The following is a 23059-nucleotide window of genomic DNA, read 5'->3' as shown; positions in this document are numbered from 1 at the left end:
GCCTTCATGTTCCCTTATCCCCAACCAAACAATAAGCTCCCGAAAGGATCCCTTCTATCTAACACACTGCTTGGCCTGTAGAAAGTGCTCAGTAAATATTTTTTAAATGAATAAACCTCCACATTTCAGGAATGTCGGAACTGGGGCCTAAAAATATTTAGTGTAGTTGGTGATTCCTTAAAAGGTTAAACACGGAGGTGCCTCGGTGGCTCAGTCTGTTGGTACATTTGACTCGATTTTGGCTTGGGTCATGATCCAATGGTTGTGGTATCAAGCTCTTTACTCAGCAGGAAGTCGGCTGAAGGCTTTTTCTTGCCCTCTGCACTACTGCATACCCCTGTGTACTCACTGGAGTGTACTCTCTCTAAAATAAACAAATCTTAAAAAAAAAAAAAAAAAAAAAGGTTAAACACAGAATTACCATATGACCCAACAATTCTACTCCTAGGGACGTATATCCAAGACATTAAAAACTGGCACATAAATGTTCAAATAAAAACACAACTGTTTCCACAAAAAGTAGAAACAACCTAAATGTCCAAGAACTGATGAAGAAACAAAATATGGAATATTATTTATCCCTAGAAAGGAATCAAGTACCGACACATGCTACAACATGGATGTACCTTGAAAATATTACTTTAAGTGCAAGAAGCTAGACACAAAAGATCACATGCTATACGACATTTAAACGAAATGCTCAGAATAAGAAAATCTGTACAGACAGAAAAAGGAAACAAGATTGTCAGGGTCTATGGGAAGAAGGGAATGGGAAGTGACTAATGAATTTGGGAATTCTTTTAGGGGTGATGACAATGTTTTGGAATTAGATAGCGGTGATGGTTGTACAACATGATGAAAAACCACTAAACTAGGGGCACCTGGGTGGCTCAGTGGGTTACAGCCTCTGCCTTCCACTCAGGTCATGATCTCAGGGTCCTGGGATCGAGCCCCACATTGGGCTCTCTGCTCAGCAAGGAGCCTGCTTCCTCCTCTCTCTCTGCCTGCCTCTCTGCCTACTTGTGATCTCTGTCAAATAAATTAAAATCTTTTTTTTAAAAGATTTTATTTATTTATTTGAGAGAGAGAAACAGTGAGAGAGAGCATGAGCGAGGAGAAGGTCAGAGAGAGAAGCAGACTCCCCGTGGAGCTGGGAGCCTGATGCGGGACTCGATCCTGGGACTCCAGGATCATGACCTGAGCCGAAGGCAGTCGTCCAACCAACTGAGTCACCCAGGCAACCCAATTAAAATCTTAAAAGGAAAAAAAACCCACTAAGCTATATAGTTTTAAATAGTTAAAATGGTAAATATTATGTTACGTGAAGCTTATAAATAAATAAATAAATAAATAAATAAATAAATAAGGGGCGCCTGGGTGGCTCAGTGGGTTAAGTCGCTGCCTTCAGCTCAGGTTGTGATCTCAGGGTCCTGGCCTGGGATCGAGTCCCGAATCGGGCTTTCTACTCAGCAGGGAGCCTGCTTTCCTCTCTCTCTCTCTGCCTGCCTCTCTGCTTACTTGTGATCTCTGTCTGTCAAACAATAAACAAATAAAATCTTAAAAAAAAAAAAAAAAAAAAAGACCCAAAGTCAGATGCCCTGATTTCCCACTTTTTATTTCTAGTACTCATTATGCCAATGATTTCTTATAACTGATCTAGACTACTTGGTGAGAACACAGGTTAGCCATAGTTACTAGACCAAGGTTATGAGGTCTCAGTTACTAGGTCATAGTTTATCTTGTGAGAGCGAAGAATTAGAAAGCAATCTCTTACCCTTGAGAATAAATACTTTCAAGAAGACAAGTGTCATCCTGTGTATTGATGAACTACATCTCTCAACAAAGACCTGTTGCCATCACTTACATCTAGTTATTACACCAACTCTCATGCTAGAAGGCAACTCTTTATGAAGGTAAAGATAATGATTTCTACTGTTCGCCTATTATACATTATAAGCACAGTGCCAGATGCATTTAAGTACCCTTGAGTTTTGGGAAATTCTGTTTTTTACAAATAAGATAACTGGAGAGTTATGAACTGAAACCAGGTGACTTTAAATACAAGAATTTCATTTAGTATGCAAGCAGTAAACCACACCTTATGCTGATACAGCACCCTGAGTAAATCAGTATTATGCTTCAACTTAGGATTTAACATTTTTATCATCTAGACCTTTTCCTCTTTTTGGGGGGTAAATGCAGGCTATATAATTTAATTTAAAAAAAAATATATATATATATATTTCCATTTATTTGAGAGAGAGAAGGAGAGACAGTATGTGGGGCAGCAGGCAAGAGAGAGTCCTAAGCAGACTCTATGCTGAGAGTGGTGAGCCTGATGATGACCCTGAAATCATGACCTGAGCTGAAACCAAGTCAGATGCTTAACCGATTGGTTGTGCTACCCAGGCACCCTGGATATGTAATTTTAAAAAAATTTTTTTAAAGATTTTATTTATTTATAATTTGACAGATCCGAAGTAGGCAGAGAGACAGGCAGAGAGAGAGGAGGAAGCAGGCTCTCTCCTGAACAGAGAGCCCAATGCGGGCTCAATCCCAGGGCCCCGGGATCATGACCTGAGCCTAAGGCAGAGGCTCAATCCACTGAGCCACTCAAGTGCCCCTCTTTGGATTTCTAAAGATTCAATATATTGGAGTGTACAGAATAGAGGCAAGGAAAAGGTGTGTAAAGGACAGACACTGGGACAAAAAATGAGGAAGTCCTGACAATACAATACAAACTGTTTAGAGCACAGGAAACTGGGGGCGTTTATTGAGGGGCAATTAAATTATTACACAAGGTTTTAAAAAGACCTTTATTTTCATTATCAGAAATTAGGTTTATCGAAGAAAATTTAGAAAAATATAGATGAAGTAGAATAAAATAGGGGCACCTTGGTGGCTCAGTCAGTTAGGTGCCCGCCTTCAGCTCAGGTCATGATCCCAAGGTCCTGGGATTAAGTCCCGCATCAGGCTCCCTGCTCAGCAAGAAGTCTGCTTCGCCCTCTACCCTTCTCCCCTGCTTGTGCTCTCTCTCCCCCCCCCCCAAACAAATAAATAAAATCTTTTTTTTTTTAAAGGAATAAAACAAGATATCCAAGAGGCTAATGGAAAGGTGTTTGACATCATTACCCACCAGGGAACTGCAAGTTAAAACCATAGGAGATATCCTTACATACCCACCGGAATGGGTAACATTTAAAAGACTATTGATTATAAATATGAGCAAGGAGTAAAGCAGTCACACACAAATACTTTGGAAAATGACATGGCAGTATCTATTGAAGCTAAATCCTCACTCCTGAGTATATACTCAAAAGAAGTCAGTGCATGTTTACCAAGACATATATAAGACTATTCTTTGTAGCTTTTTCGTAGTACTCGAAACCAAGCAAACAAACCAAAAAACTCAAAATGTCTCCTATCAGGAGAATGAAATACAGTAGTCATAACAACAAAAAAAAAACAAACCTAAAAACATACAGATATGTTTAATACATGCACATATCTCAAAGGTATTATGTTAACTGAAGCAGACACACACTCACAAGAAGAATATATGCTACATGATCCCACTTAAACAAGGCTCAAGAAAAGGGGAAACTAATTGATGGTGACAGAAATCATGACAAGGAACAAGGGTGAGATGGATACTGTCTGGTAAGGCGCATAAGGATGAACATTCTGGTACTGAAAAAGTTCTACACCTTGATATGGGTGGTTAGTAAAACAAACATACTTTTAAACTTAATGTACTTTACATACTTTAGTCAATGTATTTTAGAACTTAATAAAAAAGTAAAATAAAAATCAACATACAGGCAAACTGAGCCTGTTTTACTTAAGAATGAGGATTTTCCTCTGTAAAAGAGGAGATGCTTATAGTACTGAGATTAACACATATCAAATTCAGTCTGTCTCTTGCCTTAAATGGTACAAACTGTTATGACTTCACTTAAGGGCCCAGGCAGCTTCATAACTATATTTGTGACCTTTAAGATACCGTTAGAGGAAAAAAATAACCATATGATTAATACGTTAGGAATATTCTTCTTGGAGCAGCACTGATTTATAAGACTACATTTACTTCTTTCTGAATCCACTCAACTACTTGATGTAATATTTACATAGTTGTAATATTACAAAATTATTGATTTACAATTTAGTGAATAAACTTATTGACAAAACATGAAAAAACCTGCTCCAGAATAGAAAAAAAGTACTATGAGGTTGGCAACATAAAGTAATTATATATCTAATAGAAATTAGGAGGTGAAAGAGATAAAGATGAATGACAACAAAGAGGCATCAATTTCTTCACCTTCCACAGTAGGGAGTTCAGATATACTGCTTATAGTTGACGGAAGAGGAAATAACTATTAAAGAGCAATTTAAGTTATATTATCTAATTTAAAACAATTTTTGCCTGTATGTAACATCCATTCTGTAACATCTGTATGTAACACCCATTCTCTTTAGAAGAGAATTTAAAACTAAATGTAGTAACAATGGTTTGAGAAGAGTCATTTCAGAGAATGGATGTGACATCTACTTTGTACTGAATGTAGAAAAGTATCTCAAGTCCCATGTAATACAGATGGATCAAAGAGTGTTTATGAAAAAACTTAAAAATTAAATAAATAAAAATAAAACAATTTATTTTTCAAAAGAAAAATTTCTGCCCACTTCAGACAGGTGGGAAATTACCCTATAAAGCTATGCATCATCTATACCATGATCCTAAGATTCATTTTTTAAAAATTTTATGTATCATTAAAGCTCAAAGTAAAAGCATCTGGCGTAATTTTGCTAGAAGTAACAATTAGTTCCTGTCATCAACTCTGCTTGTTTCTAAAAACTCTATATATAATAATAAATCGTAATTTTTTTTAGCAATATCTCAGAGGATGCTGAAATGAGAACACTGTAACTCCAGATGTGTGTGATTAGTAAAAGTCAGACTAAATAGTATTACTTGAAGGTATTTAATAGATACAAGTTTACCTTTATCACCCCTTATTTTTTTTTAATTAAAGATTTTTATTTATTTATTTATTTGACAGACAGATCACAAGTAGGCAGAGAGGCAGGCAGAGAGAGAGGAGGAAGCAGGCTCCCCGCTGAGCAAAGAGCCCGATGCAGGACTCGATCCCAGGACCCTGAGATCATGACCTGAGCCGAAGGCAGAGGCTTTAACCCACTGAGCCACCCAGGCACCCTTATCACCCCTTATTAATAGAAAAATTATATATAGAAGAAATCTATACCCTGAAACAACTATATTTAAAAAATAACCAAGTGGTAAGATGAATAAAAATAGATGAATATTTATTTGGTCTCAAGTGATAAATATAGAGAAGTGATTTTCACTAGTCTCATGAAAACAACAAAGACAAATCTTAGGACAAAGAAAAATTCTCAAAGTATCCAGTTAACCTCCTAACTGTGGAAGTATAACTATATGAGACCACTATGTAGGGGAGACCCACTCAGCCAAACATCCTTGATGGTATAGCATATATCCATCACTAAAGTTATACAATGATGACATATGCTTATAAAAGCAGAAGAGAATAATATATTTCCAGTTACTTATTCAAGGATACATACATATTACATACTCAATGCTAAGGAATAAAAAAATGAATCTACAAAATAACTGTTATGCATTTTAAGATCACACATCCTGAATGGAAATAGGCATTTAGTGAACATAAATAGGAGACCTGGGGTCATACAGCTTATGGTCTAAGAATGAAAATGGACACAAATACAGGCAATTACAAAAGTGTATAGTAAGGAAATACGGGGGAGTTAAGGAGCGCATAGGATTTCTGCCCAAACCAAAATGCAAATCTTTTTATTTTTTTTTAAGATTTTATTTATTTATTTGAGAGAGAGTGAGAGAAAGCATGAGAGAGGAAAAGGTCAAAGGGAGAAGCAGACTCCCATGGAGCTGGGAGCCCTATGTGGACTCAATCCTGGGAATCCAGGATCATGACTCAAGCCGAAGGCAGTCACTTAACCCACTGAGCCATCCAGGTACCCCTAAAATGCAAATCTACACTAAGACCTGAAGAATGACAAGGAGGATAAGTAGGATAACAAAACTGAACAGGAGAACAGGAAGAGAGTATTGCATGTGAAGTCAAGAGACCTTAGGGAAAAAGTAGAGTCAAACCAAACCAAATGCAAATAAAATGTATAGTATTTTCAAGATGCCAAGTTTTACACTGTTAGAAAAGAGAATGTGAGAAAAGTTTAGATGAAGTTGCACAGGTAAGCAATACAGAATGGAAATGAAGAACTGAAAGGTGATGAAACAATTTAAGGGAATCACTTAAGAACCAGTCACAGGGGGCACCTGGGTGGCTCAGTTGGTTAAGCGTCTGCCTTCGGCTCAGGTCATGATCCTGGAGTCCAGGGATCGAGTCCCACATCGGGTTCCCTGCTCAGCAGGGAGTCTGCTTCTCCCTCCGACCCTTACTCCTCTCATGCTCTCTTCCCTTTCTCTCTCTTAAAAAAAAAAAAAAAAAAGAACCAGTTACAGACTGCCAGCTAAGAGAAGATGAAGGCCAGATCAGGTTAATGTAGTAGGAACAGAGGGAAATGGATGGATTTAGGATGAATTAGATGCAGAAATGACAGAATGTGGTGTATGGATCACTCTGGGAAATGTAGGAGAAAAATCAATCAGGGATAGCATCAGGTTTCTAATTTAGACAGTCTTTAACACCTACTGGTACCATTTCTTAATATTAGCAGCCAGAAGAATGAATTTGGTGGTGGTGGTGGTAGGAGAAATGGATCAGGCAAAGCCTGAGGAATGTATGTACGAAGAGGCCTGATAGGCAGTGGGATAGAAGGGTTCCAAGCTCAGAAAGGAGAGCTGACCTGGACACACAAATCTGGGTCCACTGTATGATTTTAAGTAGAGTATCTAAAGGGGAAGAAACCTAGAACCCCAAGGAGCAGTATTTTAGGAAGATGTAGAAAAAGATGATTTGGCAAAGTCACCTGGAGTAGATCTGGAATAGGCCTAGGGAGGTGGCCTTGGGAGTTTGGATCTGGGTAAAGAGAATTTTACTGGAAATGAATACATCAGGAAAATGAAAGGCTATGACAACAGTTCTCAAATATAATCATACATCAGAATGACACAGGAGAACTTGTTCAGATTGCTGGACACCATCCCCAGAGTTTCTGATTCAGTAAGTCTGGATCTGGGCCTAGAATATGCATTTTTAACAAGTTCCTAGGTAATGCTGATGCTGCTGATAGGGGGGATTACCACAGCGTTATGGTATAGAATAACAGACTATACATACGAACACTGAAACCACACTGGCTGACAGCAAACCCTGGGAGAAAGACAGTGAGTGAAGTGTTAACACTATAATTAAGTGGGAGTAACCCAAGAAGTCAAGCAAATAAAAGGAAAAATGACTACAGCATAGCTGGGTAACACAAGTCTCAAGGATATACATGGATTTTAACCCGAAGTAGAGAAACTAAGGGCTTAAGACAATAACTCTGCCTCCTGACTATAAGGTATACAAGGGGGGAAAAGCTAGCTTCAATCTGACAAGGTTTTAGGAGAATGTGTGTTCAAGTAAGAATCTGGTTTCAGGCTCAATTCAAGTTCCAAGTGAGCTGAATTAAAATTAAGAAGCTATTTTTTAACTTATCGAATTTAAAATTTAAAAATGATAATACCACGACTGTGAAGGAGTCTATTTTTTTCTTACTAAGAAAAAAGCTGTTATACATATTTTAGTTATTAAGACTAAACACTTAAAAAAATTCTCATTTAACTAGCTAAATTCTTTTTTTTTTTTAAAAGATTTTATTTATTTACTTGACAGACAGAGATCACCAGTAGGCAGAAAGGCAGGCAGAAAGAGAGAGGAGAAAGCAGGCTCCCCGCTGAGCAGAGAGCCCGATGCGGGACTTGATCCCAGGACCTGGGATCATGACCCGAGCTGAAGGCAGAGGCTTTAACCCACTGAGCCACCCAGGCGCCCCTAACTAGTTAAATTCTTAATTCTAAAATTATTTATTTATAAGGAAGAAAATGGAAGATATAAACCAACAGTATACAACAATATAAGGTGAAAAATAAAAATCCCTCTTCCTAATCCCCAAGCCCTAGCGGATTGATTGTTACCACTATTAAAATGCTCTTATAAGTATTCTCCAGGTTTTCTGTGTATGTGCCAGGCTGCATATCTAAAGAGCACAAGAAACCCCAGAGGAAACAAAGAAAACCACATCTAGATATATCACAGTTGAACTGTCTTAAACTAAAGACACAACAAATCTTAAAAAGTAGCAAAGAGGGAACAATTAAGATTAACAGCTAACTTATCAGAAACAATGAACGCAGTAGAATGACATAATAATCAAAGTGATACTAGTGCATGAAAAGTCCAAACAGCATATAAATTTGTAGAAACCGTCAAACTGCATTAAGAAAAAGTTGCGACAATTTGTATTCTCTACTGTACGATATTCTCACATTACATATTACCAAACTATTTAATTCTTACCAATCCAAAATGCAAAAACAAAAAACACAACTTTTTAAAACTGGAGTATCAAATTCTGATTTACATATGGAAATGTTTACATAATGTTTCTTAGTATTCAAATTGGTTTTTTTTTTCATTTATTTTAAAGATTGTACTTATTTGGCACAGAGAGAGAGAGAGAGAGAGAGAGAGAGCGAGCCAGCATTTGCACAAGCAGGAGCAGCAGCAGAGGGAGATGGAGAAGCAGACTCCCCGCTGAGCAAGGGGCCTGATGGTGGACTCAATCCCAGAACCTGGGATCACAACTTGAGCCAAAGGCAGACACGTAACCAACCGAGCTACCCTGGTACCCCTCAAATTTCTTTCACTGTGAATTGCTTTCCATAGGATTATCATCTTCTTTTTTTTTTTTAATATTTTTTAAAAAATTTTATTTATTTGACAGAGAGAGATCACAAGTAGGCAGAGAGGCAGACAGAGAGAGAGAAGGGAAGCAGGCCCCCTGCTGAGCAGAGAGCCCGATGCGGGACTCAGTCTCAGGACCCTGAGATCATGACCTGAGCCAAAGGCAGCGGCTTAACCCACTGAGCCACCCAGGCGCCCCGGATTATCTTCTTCTTGATTTGTAAGAGACCTTATGATAATAGCCACATTCATTTTATGTGTTGAAAATATTTACTCCATTTCCCCTCAAAAAATGTCATAAATTATCATAAACTCATAGCCACATCTCCCTATCCAAACGCCTCCCCACTCTAAACTATCCTCCACTATACCAAAGTTGTATTTTTTTTTAAAGTTTATTTATTTTTAGTAATCTCTATACCCAATATGGGGCTTGACCCCATCAAGAGCCACATGCTCTTCTCACTGAGCCAGCCTGGTGCCCCCAACCCCTATCAAATACATTGTATCTAAACAACTTCTATGATGAAACTGATAAACTGTGAAGGTCCTTTTAGCCTCATCTCTAATACACTGCCACTCTCTATGGTAGCCACCACAGAATACTTAACAGAGAAAAGCTCATGAAATATTTTAAAAAAATTTGGTATTCTTTCTTTAAGCACTGTTACCTTCTACTCCCTCAATCCAAATTTTTACCTCATTTACAATACTCCTTAAACTCTTCAGGTGGGGGGTGCCTGGGTGGCTCAGCTGGTTAATCATCTGCCTTTGGCTCAGGTCATGATCCTGGAATCCTGGGACAGAGCCTGATGCACTGGGCTTCCTGCCTCTGACCCTCCCCCTGTTCCTCTCTCTCTCAACTAATAAAATCTTAAAACAAACAAACAAACACAAAACCCCTGGAGTAATGGAGGAGTAATTTCTTTCTACTGTACTTTATACATGCCTCTATATACAAAACTTAAACTCTGCATTTTAGTATTATGTACCTCTTGGCAGAAGGAAACATCTTAATGCTCTCAAGTAAATGTTTGTGTAATGGATAAAAAGATACAGTGACCTATACTAATTAAATGTATTGATGAAACTCATGTATTGATGAAAGAACACAAGGAATCAAAAGTATCAGATGATAAGATACAATCAACTGAAAGGATGTATAAAGATGATACATAACTTATTTTTGCTAGCTTAAAACAATAACGGAAAAAAGTTCACTGAAAGAAACAGTATTAACATAGGGCTAACAACAAGCAATAGTATGTTTTAGTAAACCAAAGTAGGTTGAGATTAATAAATGGGAATCTGTGAGCTTTATAAGTTGTACTGATTAAGTCAAATTTAAGGCTTTATTAGGTAGTATAGGAAATTTGCTCATTGAAGTCCATGGCTGTTTTTACTTTTATTACCTTCAAATCCCAGTGCTTAAACACAGAAAAACCTTTCTGTATAGGCAATTATCCAGTACTAACTACATAATTTATTTGCAGATAGTTCAGGTCCTCAATCTGTTTATCTTCCTAGAGTGAAGTCAATTAGGTAGCCTGAGGCTATGAAACGGCACTGATTCAAGAATTAAACAACCCAGGATATCACCACGGGTTCAGCACTAAAATCTATCCTTATTTCTTCATGTTTCTTTTTCCCTTCCTAAGAGAACCTTTCACAAGAGCAGTTAGCCAACAACTTCCAGATGTAGTGCCTTTGGAAACAGTGTTCCAGATGAGGCCACATTTCCCCTGGGTAGCTCCAGGATTAGGGTCCAGCCATTTCTTCTTACTGAGGCATTCATCTACAGACAATTCCCTGTGTTGCCTGGAATTCCCCACAGAGCTTCCAGAGTTTCTCACAGCTGCCCCATAGTTGGGAGTCTCTTCCTACTGAATCCTTCTTCCTTGTCTCTTTTAACAGGTGTCATAGCTGAATCATAGTGCGTCTACTCCTTTCTCGTTAAGCTGCAGAGATGATATCCCACAACAAATCTCCTTCCCTTTTACCTGTATCTTGGCATCTGCTTCTCAAAGGACCTCAACTGACGTACCAATATACCCTACTCTCCACTTTCAAGATCTACTTAAATCTGGCTACCATATACTGCCCAGTATTTTGCCGTATCTTTACAAGAATGGTGTCTGGGCATTTAATTAGTAAGTTAGAAACGAACTTTTATACTACAAAGGAGTGTAGATTAGAAAGTTTCTTCAGACTAAAAATTCTACCTCCTTTGAGGTTTGAGCAAAAATTAATTTGGTTTAACCAACTAACCAATATTCAACATGCATATCTATCAAAAATACTTACATAACTGTGTTGTCATCCACTAAGATATCACAACCATGAGCAGGACACGAAATAGTCTGAAAAAGATTGAAATTTAAACTATGTCTTCATTCAACAAATATTTACTGAATGCTTACCATTGCCAGGCACTTCAGTAGGTTGAGAATACCTTAACATTCATAGGATCTTAATCATCTCCTTTCTATTAAAGGAAATGGATATGAGTGTTTATCACAAGGTAACTAGAACTGCTGACCTGAATAATTGGTTTCTCAATATAAAACTTGAAAGGCAGAAGCAAGACACCTGACAGAACTGCTCAACAAGTTTAGCCTGATACACACACATCTTAATGCTGCTGAGAAAACATTACCTGAACTGTATCTTTAAGTGGACTGCCACATTGTAAATAGGAAAAAAAAAAAAAAAAAAAAAAGCCTTAGTTATCTTTTAGTCTTAATACAGAAAAAAAGTTCCCCATGCAATTCATAATCAAGGATGCTTCACCTGTTTATATTTCTGCAAGGGTCTAAACACTGCAGGAAATTCAACAAAAACTAAAAATCAAATTGGCATCTTTACCTGTCCCATGCCTTCCTCCATTATTTTGGTAGTTAAATATTCACTCCAGCACTGCATACAAAACTTATGTCCACATTCAAGGCCAGTGAAATACTGCAACAAAAATAATACATGGACTTTTAAAAGACATTATCAGAAAAATCATTATACATAGTGATTCAGTCTCTATTAGGTCACATTTCTCATTTTGACAAGAGTAGCTGGGCTCCTAAAATAAACTTCTTTTTTTTTTTTTCTAAAATAAATTTCTTGGTGGTGAAACTTAGACATGCAAATACAATTAACCAAAAATAACCTAATTAATGAGCAATACATCTACAATAGATATTTATAATTTTTAGGAAAGGCAGACAAGTTCGTATTAAATATAAGAATAATGTCATGTACCAATAAGCATATGAAAAGATGCTCAAAATCATTAGCTATCAGAGAAATGTAAATCAAAACCATAATGAGATAGGACTTCGCTCACTAGGACTGCTTCAAAAAGACAGTAACAAGTGTTGGTAAGGATGTGGAGAAATTAGAACCCTCATTCACTGCTGGTGGGAATGTAAATTAGTACAGGTGCTTTGGAAAATACTGTGGCAGTTTCTTAAATAATTAAACATAGAGTTACTCATGATCCAGCAATTACACTCCTAGGTATATGCCCAAAAGAAACGAAAACATAGCTCCAAACAAAAACTTGTATACAAATACTCAGCAGTATTATCGATGGTAGCCCCAAAGTAGACACAACCTAAATGTCCATAGACTGACGAATGGATAAACAAAATGTGGAATATCCATACGAAAGAATATTATTCAGGCATAAAAAGGACTGAAGTATTGATACATATTATAATGTAGATGAGCCTTGAAAACATTATGCTAAATGAAAGAAGCCAGCCACAAAAGATCACATATTGTTTGATCTCCACTTATATGAAAGGTTCAACAGGCAAATTCATAGAGAAAGTAAATTAGTGGTTGCCTAGGGTTGAGTGGCTGGGGGGTGCGGGTGGGTAAGGGGTAGTGACTCTAGGGAGACGAGATTTCTTTTTGGGGTTATGAAAATGTTCTAAAATTTTCTATGGTAATGACTGCACAATTCTGTGACTATACTAAAAACACTTTAAAGAAGTGTATCATATCATATGCAAATTATATCTCAAAGCTGTATTTAAAAATAAGGCTGTATTTAAAAATGATAGACTTCTGAGTTGCATGAAATGTAGCTTACCTAAATAATCAATAAAATCTCATGGAAACAAAAAGATTTATGCAGATAGCTAAGAATAATAGTAACATTTGGTCTAATCTTGTATTACCTACATGATATGAAATACTACTAATTTGATGGATAGTTAAATGGAGTCTATTATATTCTATAATATATAAATAATAGTCACTAGTTTCAACTAAGTATATTTTACAATATTTACTCTAAATTATTTTTAAATGACTACGTAATACAGACTCATGGTTAAAAGCAACTATTTAATAGCATGAGTTGAGGACGCCTAGGTGGCTCACTGGGTTAAAGCCTCTGCCTTCGGCTCGGGTCATGATCCCAGGGTCCTGCGATGAAGCCCTCTGTCCGGCTTTCTGCTCGGCAGGGAACCTGGTTCCCTTCCTCTCTCTCTGCCTGCCTCTCTGCCTACTTGTGATCTCTGCCTGTCAAATAAATAAATAAAATATTAAAAAAAAATAGCATGAGTTTATGCTGAAAAAATAAGTCTTCCTTTCAAAAAAAAATTTTTTTTTTAATTTATTTATTTGACAGAGACACACACAGCGAGAGAGGGCACAGAAGCAGGGGAGTGGGAGAGGGAGAAGCAGGCTTTCTGCTGAGTCATAGGTGGGGCTTGATCCCAGGACCCAGGGATCATGACCTGAGCCCAAGGCCAACACTTAACAACTGAGCCACTCAGGTGCCCCATCAAAAATAAACTTTTTAAAAAGATTTTATTTGACAGAGAGTGAGAGAATGCAGAAGCAGTGGGAGCAGCAGAGTGAGAGGGAGAAGCAGGTTCCCTGCTGAGCACAGAGCCTGACATGGGGCTTGATGCCATGACTCTGGGATCATGACCTGAGCCAAAGGTAGACTCTTAACCAACCAAGTCACCAAAGCACCCCTGAAAACCCCATCCTTGTCCTCTACTTCAGGGAAATAATCCCTATTTCAATATCTTACATATTCTGCCAGAGATGTTCTAACATATACAGCTACACACACACAGTAAGAGCAGTACACATTCTCACCTTGGTTAATTATTATATAATAGATTTCTCACATTGTTCTACATTAGTACACATGGGTCCACCTCTTTTTACAGTCTGTGTGAAGGTACCATAATTTATCTAAACACTCCACCATTACTATGCTACTGTACTGGCTATATATACACATCATTGTGATCATGCAAATGAATCCTGGGACAAACTGGTACAAGTGATATTTTAACAGGCATACATTTACACTTTAATTGATTATTACCAAGCTTCATTCAAAAAGGTTGTAGCAATTTATACTGTTCAAGAGAACCTGGCTTCCCAACAACCCTGTCAACATAGTATATTATCAAACGTCTTGATCTTTGCCAATCTAACAGAAGATTAAAGACTATATATTTCCTTTTCTGAGCACTCTTTTCACCTATTTTTCCCATTTTTCCACTGGGTTTATTTTTTTCCTTAGTGATTTAATGGCGGGGATTTTTACCTATTTAGAAAACTGGCCATTTATAAGCACAGAAAATATTTTCTGTTTCAAATCTGAATGCTCACATTTTGTTGCCATGAAGAAGCTCTTCTATGTAGCAAAGTCTATTAGTTTTAAAATTTCCAGCATCTAAATTAACTAACTTTAATATAAAGAGTTAGGAAGAAATTTAAGATTCTAGTGAAGAATCTTGAACCATTTACTGAATTCACTTTATTTGAAATGCCCTCTTCTACAATACACCGAATTCCCCTCACATGTATCTGACTCCATCTTATTCTACTGCACTGATTATTCTTGTATTTGGTAGGACTAATTCCTCCTTACTCTCATCAGTCTAGTCTTCTTTTACAATATTTTATTATTATTCTACCTCTTCAAACACTCAAGCCATCTTTTTATTTCCTTTAGTATTTCAAGTTTTCTTCATAATAGATCTTTCACACTTCTTGCCAAGTTTATTTCTAGCTCTTTTATTCTTTTTGTGGCTCATATTAAGTGGTACTTTTTATTCCATTCCATTTTCTAGCTGTTATTTGAAAACTGCTCATGAAATTTCTGATGTTGCTTATGACATTCAGATACAAATAGTAAGCATACAAAATTCTACACTATAGCACACCAACTATATAAAGAATGCCCAGAAGCAGACATGGGAATAAATGTATCCAAGTCCTAAGACTAGTCTTATGGACAAAATGACATGGAAAAAATGTACCCAGTTTAAAATGTGGTGCTAGTCAGATTGACAAGGATTCTAACTCACTCATAGAACAAGTGAAGGTAAGTATTTTGGAAATCAATATTCTATTAAAAAACAACAACAACAACAACTAGGAAACAAAAGAATCTAGTCTCATTACCCCCAGTTGGCAAAGGAGATCTGGCACAAACTTGTCAGATCACCAGTGGAGAGCATCTGATTTTCAAGGATATAATGGGAAGGTGCATTCTGTATAGGACAATTATAGCAGCATAGAAGATCAACCATTCTAAAATGTTTTATTCATAACTTAAAAACACATACACATCCTCACGTGCTTGTTTTTTTTTCCAAATATGAATACTTGATATTGAGGGATCAGAGGTCACGATGGTTACCAAGTGATCATTGCAAGAAACATCTCTACCTTTGGAACTTCTAGATCAACGATCATTATAGAAAAAAAAAAAAAAAAGCTTTTTAAAGGTCTCTTTTCCAATAATTCTAATTAGGTAACACTACCAAACAAGATAAATTAGAAAAATAAATCACACATGTATGTCTAAAGATAAATCAAAAACTAAGCTCTGGTACAAACACATTTCATTGTGCTCAAGAGTGGCATTATTATCATGGACTTATCTAGGTATCACTATCTGGTTCCATTTTCCTTTTCATCCTCTGCCTTTCACATACTTATTCCTTTACTAGTTTGTGCTTACCTACTTAGGTCCCTAACTCAAGGGATAGGATTATTATCAACACTTATTCATAAATAAATCTGACACAGAATATACTAAAAATACATGAAATATTACTTAAAACAGAAATTAATGGTCCTTTAAAAAAAGAAATGGAAGCATAAACACTCTTACAATGTTCATTTATCCCTGTCATTTTACACACCCAGCAACTAATATCAACCAGCAGTAAGAACATTAAGAAATATCTCTCCTCCATCAGAAGTTGCTCATATAATACCTAAAGTTAAAGCCATTTTGTTTATAAAAACTGAATAATTAGGGCATCAGTTCCCTCATCCATAAAATGGAATAAGTTAAGAAGGGTTGGACTTAGATTCCAGCACAAAGATTTGAGGTGCCTAAAGGGTGAGGTACGGGAGGGTAGACTATCCTCACAATCTTCAAAGTTGCCTTTATGTAACATGTCTGATTATTAGAATATACAAATTATTTACTTCATAAAAAGGGAGTATCACAGCCCGAACTATATTCCCTAGTGAAGTGGGGGTGTTAGCAAAGCTAGATCCTATGCTTTAATTCAAAACAACATTATTATAGGTCTAAGAAACCCTTGAACTGGCCTCAACACGGGGGTGTGGGGTATGTGTGTGGGAATTTATGAACTTTAAAAGTGCCCCAAAGTCTCAGGAAATTGTTTTTTAAAGAAAAGATCACCCACGATAGTTAATTTCAAAGTGCTACAAACTAGCTATCAAAGCATTTATTTAAAAAACTTTTTTGCATATGGCACTGTATAAAGCCAAAGTTGCTTTCGGGGAGGATAAAGTTATCGGAGATATACATTAATAAAAGGCAAGTATCAGTGCTTCAAGAGAATGGTGGAAATTGAAACATGGGAACTGTACAACAGAGGTTTAAAAAAAATCACTCATCAAATTAAAGCTTTAATGGAGTCTCAGATGGCATTTACTTGCAGAACTGAAGAGGTTAAAATTATCTTTCTCTATTAGTCTAAACACCATGAGAAAAGAAGTCCTAATTTTATCACACTGTATTTTTCATAATGCTTGGCACAGTTTCCGTAACTTTTAACTTACTTTCCAACCCATGTTGCGGTTTGCTTTCTTGTATTGTCATATACATAGCCAAACTTCCTTTAAAGAGCAATCTGTTCATCTTTAGTGCCTCCATTTCCTTTCCCATCTTCAAGTCAATAATTCTTCAGCCCATGCAGTGTGGTTTCTCATTTTACCATACTACTTAAATTAACTTTCCAATATCATCAGTAATCTTCATGTTGTTAATTCCAAATTCACTTTTGAAGTCTTTGAAGTTTTTTTTGCAATGTTTTTATCATTCTTGGAGGTACATTCTCTTCCTCTGGTTTCTACATTGCTCTATTTTCCTGGTTTACCTAACTACCACACTTTCAGAGTTTACTAATCACAAGTCAGTTTCTGTGGGATATTCTCCCCAACCGAAAACTGGGTTAAATGTCTCTCTCTACATGTTTCCACAGTATCATGACCTGTCAAAGTGTTTACCTTTCTTTCTGAACATGTCATTTTATTTATCTCTTATCTACCCAACTAACCTGTAAATTATCGGAAGCAGGCATTATGTCTTTAATCTCCATTGTGTTTCTAACACTTAAAATAGTGCCTGGTGCATTGAATAAATGAATAAATGAATAGTAAGTACTCTATCATTAGTTAAAAATTTTGCAAGCAAAATTTACAATGCAAATCTCCAGTCATGATTTTTCATTTTAATCTGTTAAAACTGTTAGACAAAACCAAGGGCACTGAGAGTTATAGGGGATATTTGTAAGCAGCTAGCTTCAGTACTCAAATTACATTTAAGATTTAAACGAGGGAGGAGTTGGTTAATTGAGCAGGAAAAGAAATGCCAGGGACTAAGGAAACCTGGTATAATCTGGGACAAAATTCTTCAGGTTTCAGTATTACCTCACAGAAACTTTAATGAACTACAGAAATGTCACCTGGCAAAGAGAATTTGTTAAAGACAGACAATAAAATGGTCAAAACAGGAATTTAATTATTTTTAATAGAAATGTTGATTTTAAAAAAAAAAATACTCAACCTAAGACTGATTTAAAGGAGGGAAATTATACAATTCTCAGAATAGGTGGCATATGAAAGAATATCTTACTCATTTGAAAGATATGAAAAATTCAGACCCAGTGACATTTAGATAATTACACAAAAACAAATAGCATCAGGGCTATAAGCAAAACTTGAGAATTTGGAAATTCAACTCAACACTTTACCTACAAAGTTATTTTAACTCATCATTTTATTTCTCTAGGAGTACTTAATTAACTTTCTTTTAAAATCTCTTTTCTAAGCACTTGGACATGAACAAATTAGTTCCCTTCAAACAGGCCTCTACAGAGATACTATATATATAAACTTCTAAGAAAAACAATGAAAAACCTTCAATGTGTTAAAATATACAATACAGGTGACAAAGACTTTGTATATAGTAATTATCAGAAAGAGGTGCTTAACTATTAAAGCAGAGAATATAATAAGATAGTTACTATTACAGAATTAAGCTATTTCTTAGGTATCTTAAAACATCTTAAAGAGGTGAATTCCAAGTGACTAAATACATTATGTCACAAACAGTATTTTCTTACAGTTACTAATAAAGTAAGGCCTTCATAGGAAGATTATGTTTAAGTCTAAAATTCTTTGCTAGATTGCCTAAATTCAATAGGGCTTAAGGGGGATACTTTCACTCAATTAACTGGTCCCCGCGTCTCCTGCAATGCTGTCACCACTTGCTATATTTAAGAATCCCCATTAGAATGGATCTTTATAAGTGAAACGCTTCTGTTATGAAAAATGCTGAAAGCTCCCTAGCAAAATACTGTTAAAGACATTTTATTAGTGTTTTGGATATTTATTTTAAAATGTTAGTTTAAATCTATCTTATTCTGGATGGAAAATAATTCTATTCACTGCCTACCTATTAAACAATTCTCCCATGGTAATAAAATAAACTCAGAATAGATTTAGGTGTGTAATGACAAGCGGCTGCTTTAAAAAGCAATCAGGGGAGGAGGGGGGAAGAATAAGCTCTATTCTTTCTCCTCCTTCTTTCTCCTTAATATTCTGATAGGCTACTATTTTACTACAATACAATCCCAGACTCCCAGATCTTCCTTTGTTTAAATAATTTAAATTGATTTACCCTCTGAAACAGAGAGTCAGTGCTAGCCTTAAACTACCAGATACTCACCGAGTTAGGGTAGTTCAAGTAGCAGATCTGACAAGGCATATCCTGTGCTGATGACCTTGTATTCATCTGGCGTGTTCGAGACTTTTTACTTGGATTAATTACATGACACTCAGCAAAGAGCTTCTCCAGGTTTCCATCAAAGTACCTGCATTATTTAAACAGAAAGGATGAGAGCCCAGCAATAGCACACTGTTAGAGCTCTCCAAAAACCTGATTTCTATAGGGAACAGTAATGAACTGAATTAAAATAAACCCAGATCATAACCTTTATGGCTCAGAGGAAAGGAGATGTATGGCTACAAACTGTAGCAAAACAGAGGGTGTGTGTGTGTGTATGAAAGCAGATTAAGTTTTTTGTTGCTATTTTGGTATTTTTTACTTTGTTTTTATCCTGAGAAGCTAAGCTATTAGTATTTGATCAGTACTACAACTAAAACTTAAGAACGGAAGTTGTACTATCTCTACAGGTACCTTAACAAAGAGTAACGGTATTTTAAAAGACTAAGCTAATATTTTATACAAATGATTTTAGTAATAATTTTAGTTATAACAGCTTAAAAAGTAAACTACCTACAAGCATTGCTTACCCTACAAATCACTTACATTTGTCTCATTCTACAAAACAAATTTCCTTTCTAAACATTTTTAAAAATAATTTTTAACTTACTAGCAAAGAGGAGGAAAGAGGAAACAAAGTGTATCTTAAAATGTTCTTATATCAAATAATCTATATATTTAGCTTTATATAAAATGTTTCTAAATGTACAGAAGTAGTTCACTAAGACATCTAGAGCATGGTATGCCACGTAGAGCATGGTATGCCACATACTATCCATAGAGTTTCAACTGAACTTCAAATTTCTTGACAGACAGTGGCAAATACTAAGCACAGTATTTCCCATTAATCCAGATGAGACATGGTTGCTGGCTTCCCAAAATATCGTAATAGAATATTAAAAATAGGGGGAATGTAGAGAATATTTAGAATAAAGGGAAAAGCAACACAGAGAAAAACTCTGAATCTGTGAATCAGTAAACTAACAAAAATCATGAAAAATCTGGTCAATTACTTTTTAGCCTAGAAAGCCTAGGTTTCAATAACTGCAATGTTCTTTGCATACAAACAAGAAGTTCTCAAGGTAAAAAATAAGTGATAGTCAAAGGAGATTTCCAATTATTTTTAATGCAGGTCTTGTTCAGGTTTTGTGTCAAAGCACTTACTGTATCTCCAGAAAAATCACTCAGATAAGAAAAAATCACATCACTCTCCCAAAACTAATAAATATCTCTTTATAAATAACGACAGACTGTTTCAATGAAATGATCAAATCATTAATCAAAATGTCAGTATCTTATAAAAGGGGAACGCAAATAAAGTTGTCACTGATGACTCAGCTCATCAAAATATATAGAGAAAATCAAATGCTTTCCTCCTAATTATCTCTCAGAAAAGCTAAGATGTCAAGTTTTATTTGAAAAGTAGAAAGCATATTAAGCTAACATTAAATATGAACAGGCAAAGCAATTTAACACCTTGTTTTTAGAAAAGATATTCTTGCTCAAGAGAGACAAACTTCTGCCATCCAAATTTAACTACATGAAATTAGTAACTCCTAATACTTTGATGATCATTCTAGACACCATTCTATGCATACATAGCCAAAGAGACATGTGTCTATAATTTCATCTAAATAGTATTTACTCCAGATTTATAACCTCCAGTAAACAATATGTTAAGGTATTTTTGTCAATGAACATTAGTTTTCATCATTGCATAATATTCAACTGTACTATATACTATAATTTACCTAACCAGCCTTACACTAAGGGACATTTAGATGTGCCACACACAAATAATTCTAGATGAAAATTCGGGCCCATCTGACTGGGGGAAAGTATCTAGACTTAACTTGCATTTCTTTGTTAGTGAGGCTGAATACCTTTTTCTGTGAAGCTCTTACTATTAATTTATGAGTTTGGTATGTCAACAGAAAAGGGTAATAACTCTTTGTCTCATGGACTACTTTCTCCGCACCCCCCCCCGCCCCAGTTTCTAATTTGCCCTCAACCTTGTTTAATGATGTTTAACTGTCACTTTTAATTTTCATGTAGGCATACTGATCCGCAACCCTGTTGTGAGTTCTGGATTTCATATTAAGCTTTACAAGATCTCAATATCTAAAGATTATAAAAATTCATCCATGATTTATTTAGGCTTAAACTGTTTCCATTAAAACTGTTGAATTCACAAAGAAATTATTTTGTGTAAATAAGGAATAAAGCTGGGATTCCTTTCATTTTTTTTTAAAAAGATTTTATTTATTTATTAGACAGAGAGAGCACAAGCAGAGCAAGCAGCAGGCAGAAGGAGAAGCAGATTCCCCACTGATCAAGAAAAGGAGCCTGATGAGAGACCCAACCCTAGGACCCCGGAAAACAGACCCAAGCCAAGGGCAGCTGCTCCACACAGGCATCCTGGAATTCCATTTCATTTTAATTTAGATGGATAACCATTTGCTGAAGGGTGTTTCAATTACCCCAAACACTTCCACCTACCTTTAGGTCTCAGCTTAATCTGGAGTTCCTCCCCACTGCAGCCCCGAAATAGGTAAGGTTTCCTGTATAACCTTCTAGTGGTACTTTGTACTCCTGCACAACACTTAATCACATAACCAACTCCGTAATCACCTATGTTTTCTCTGTTGGGGTGTAAACTCCAAAAGGATGACTTAATTATTGCTGTAGCCCCAGTGTCTAGAAGAATCTGGTTATAATCATTCAATTTTTTTTTAAACGAGTAACTGACTTAGAGTAACTTCTTAAAATAATCCACAGTAACAAATCTGTAAACAAACAAATTTGCTTTAGGCATATTTCAGACTATAGTAGGGTTAGCAGCTCCTTGAGCCACTCTAGAAGCCTTCAGAGAACTTTCAAATACTGCAGAGGTAAAGAGAACAGAGAATTTAAGAATCCACTCATACTGTCAGGCACAGTCGGCCTAGAAATCTTTTCAAGTTCCATTTTACAAGAAATTTAACATTTTAAAATTTTGTTTTTATTACCTACATGGTCTACCATGACTCTGTAATAGTTATTTGGAAATACTGAAACCTAATTTATTTTCACTAAACATAGAGTCAGTATTTAAGTTATTTTTTAAGTTGTCAACTTATATATTGAGTGTCCTTATGTTACATAACCCTACACTTAACCCTCCAGTTTTGGTGGGAAATCCCTGAAGCTTTTCCTCGTTGATTATCATTTAATGTAATTGTTTCACTAATTACATATATTATCTCTACGTTATATAGCCTTCCTTTCAAGAATAGTAAAAACTGGTTTTTTTTGTTTCTTAACCTGATTACCTAATTACTCAGACATAACACAAATGCTTACTTTTGCCAAAATGTGCCACTGGCACTCCCCTCCTCCCAATATTCTTTATATTGACAGCATCCATTTCCTTCTGGTACCTGTTGTTATTGAAGTCTGTGGTCAAAATAATTTCTTTTTTAAAAGATTTTTATTTATTTGACACAGAGAGAGAGAGAGATCACAAGTAGGCAGAGAAGGGGGAGGGTAGCAGGCTCCCCACCAAGCAGAGAGCCTTATGCAGGGCTCCATTCCAGGACCCTGAGATTAAGACCTGAGCAGAAGGCAGAGACTTAACCCACTGAGCTACCCAAGTGCCCCTCAAAATAATTTTTCTCATTTTATAATTAAAATCCTTTTTCAATTGGCATATATATATATATATATATATATATATAATTGTTTTCTTTCTTCATTCTTAAAATTTAGTAGTTCTGTAGGCTTTATCTTAGCATTCAACTTTCTCTTTTGAAATGCCGTTCAGACTGTGCCCTGCTGGAAC

At 36.0% G+C, this 23059-nt stretch overlaps 1 protein-coding gene across 1 annotated transcript in view; it reads right to left on the bottom strand.

The window, feature by feature from the left end:
• The window catches only part of ARIH1 (ariadne RBR E3 ubiquitin protein ligase 1), a 122169-nt gene that overhangs the window by 29572 nt on the left and 69538 nt on the right, over positions 1-23059 (bottom strand). The window contains exons 3-5 of the mRNA XM_044230994.1: positions 19183-19327; positions 11802-11894; positions 11241-11296 (exon numbers count right to left, since the gene is read on the bottom strand). Of these exons, the coding sequence (XP_044086929.1) occupies positions 11241-11296; positions 11802-11894; positions 19183-19327 (294 nt within the window). The remainder of the gene's footprint in view (positions 1-11240; positions 11297-11801; positions 11895-19182; positions 19328-23059) is intronic.

This window comes from Neovison vison, chromosome 13, assembly GCF_020171115.1.
Source record: "Neovison vison isolate M4711 chromosome 13, ASM_NN_V1, whole genome shotgun sequence".
Classification (NCBI taxonomy): Eukaryota; Metazoa; Chordata; class Mammalia; order Carnivora; family Mustelidae; genus Neogale; species Neogale vison.
Note: the sequence above shows the minus strand (reverse complement) of the source record. Positions and strands in the feature narration are given on the sequence as shown.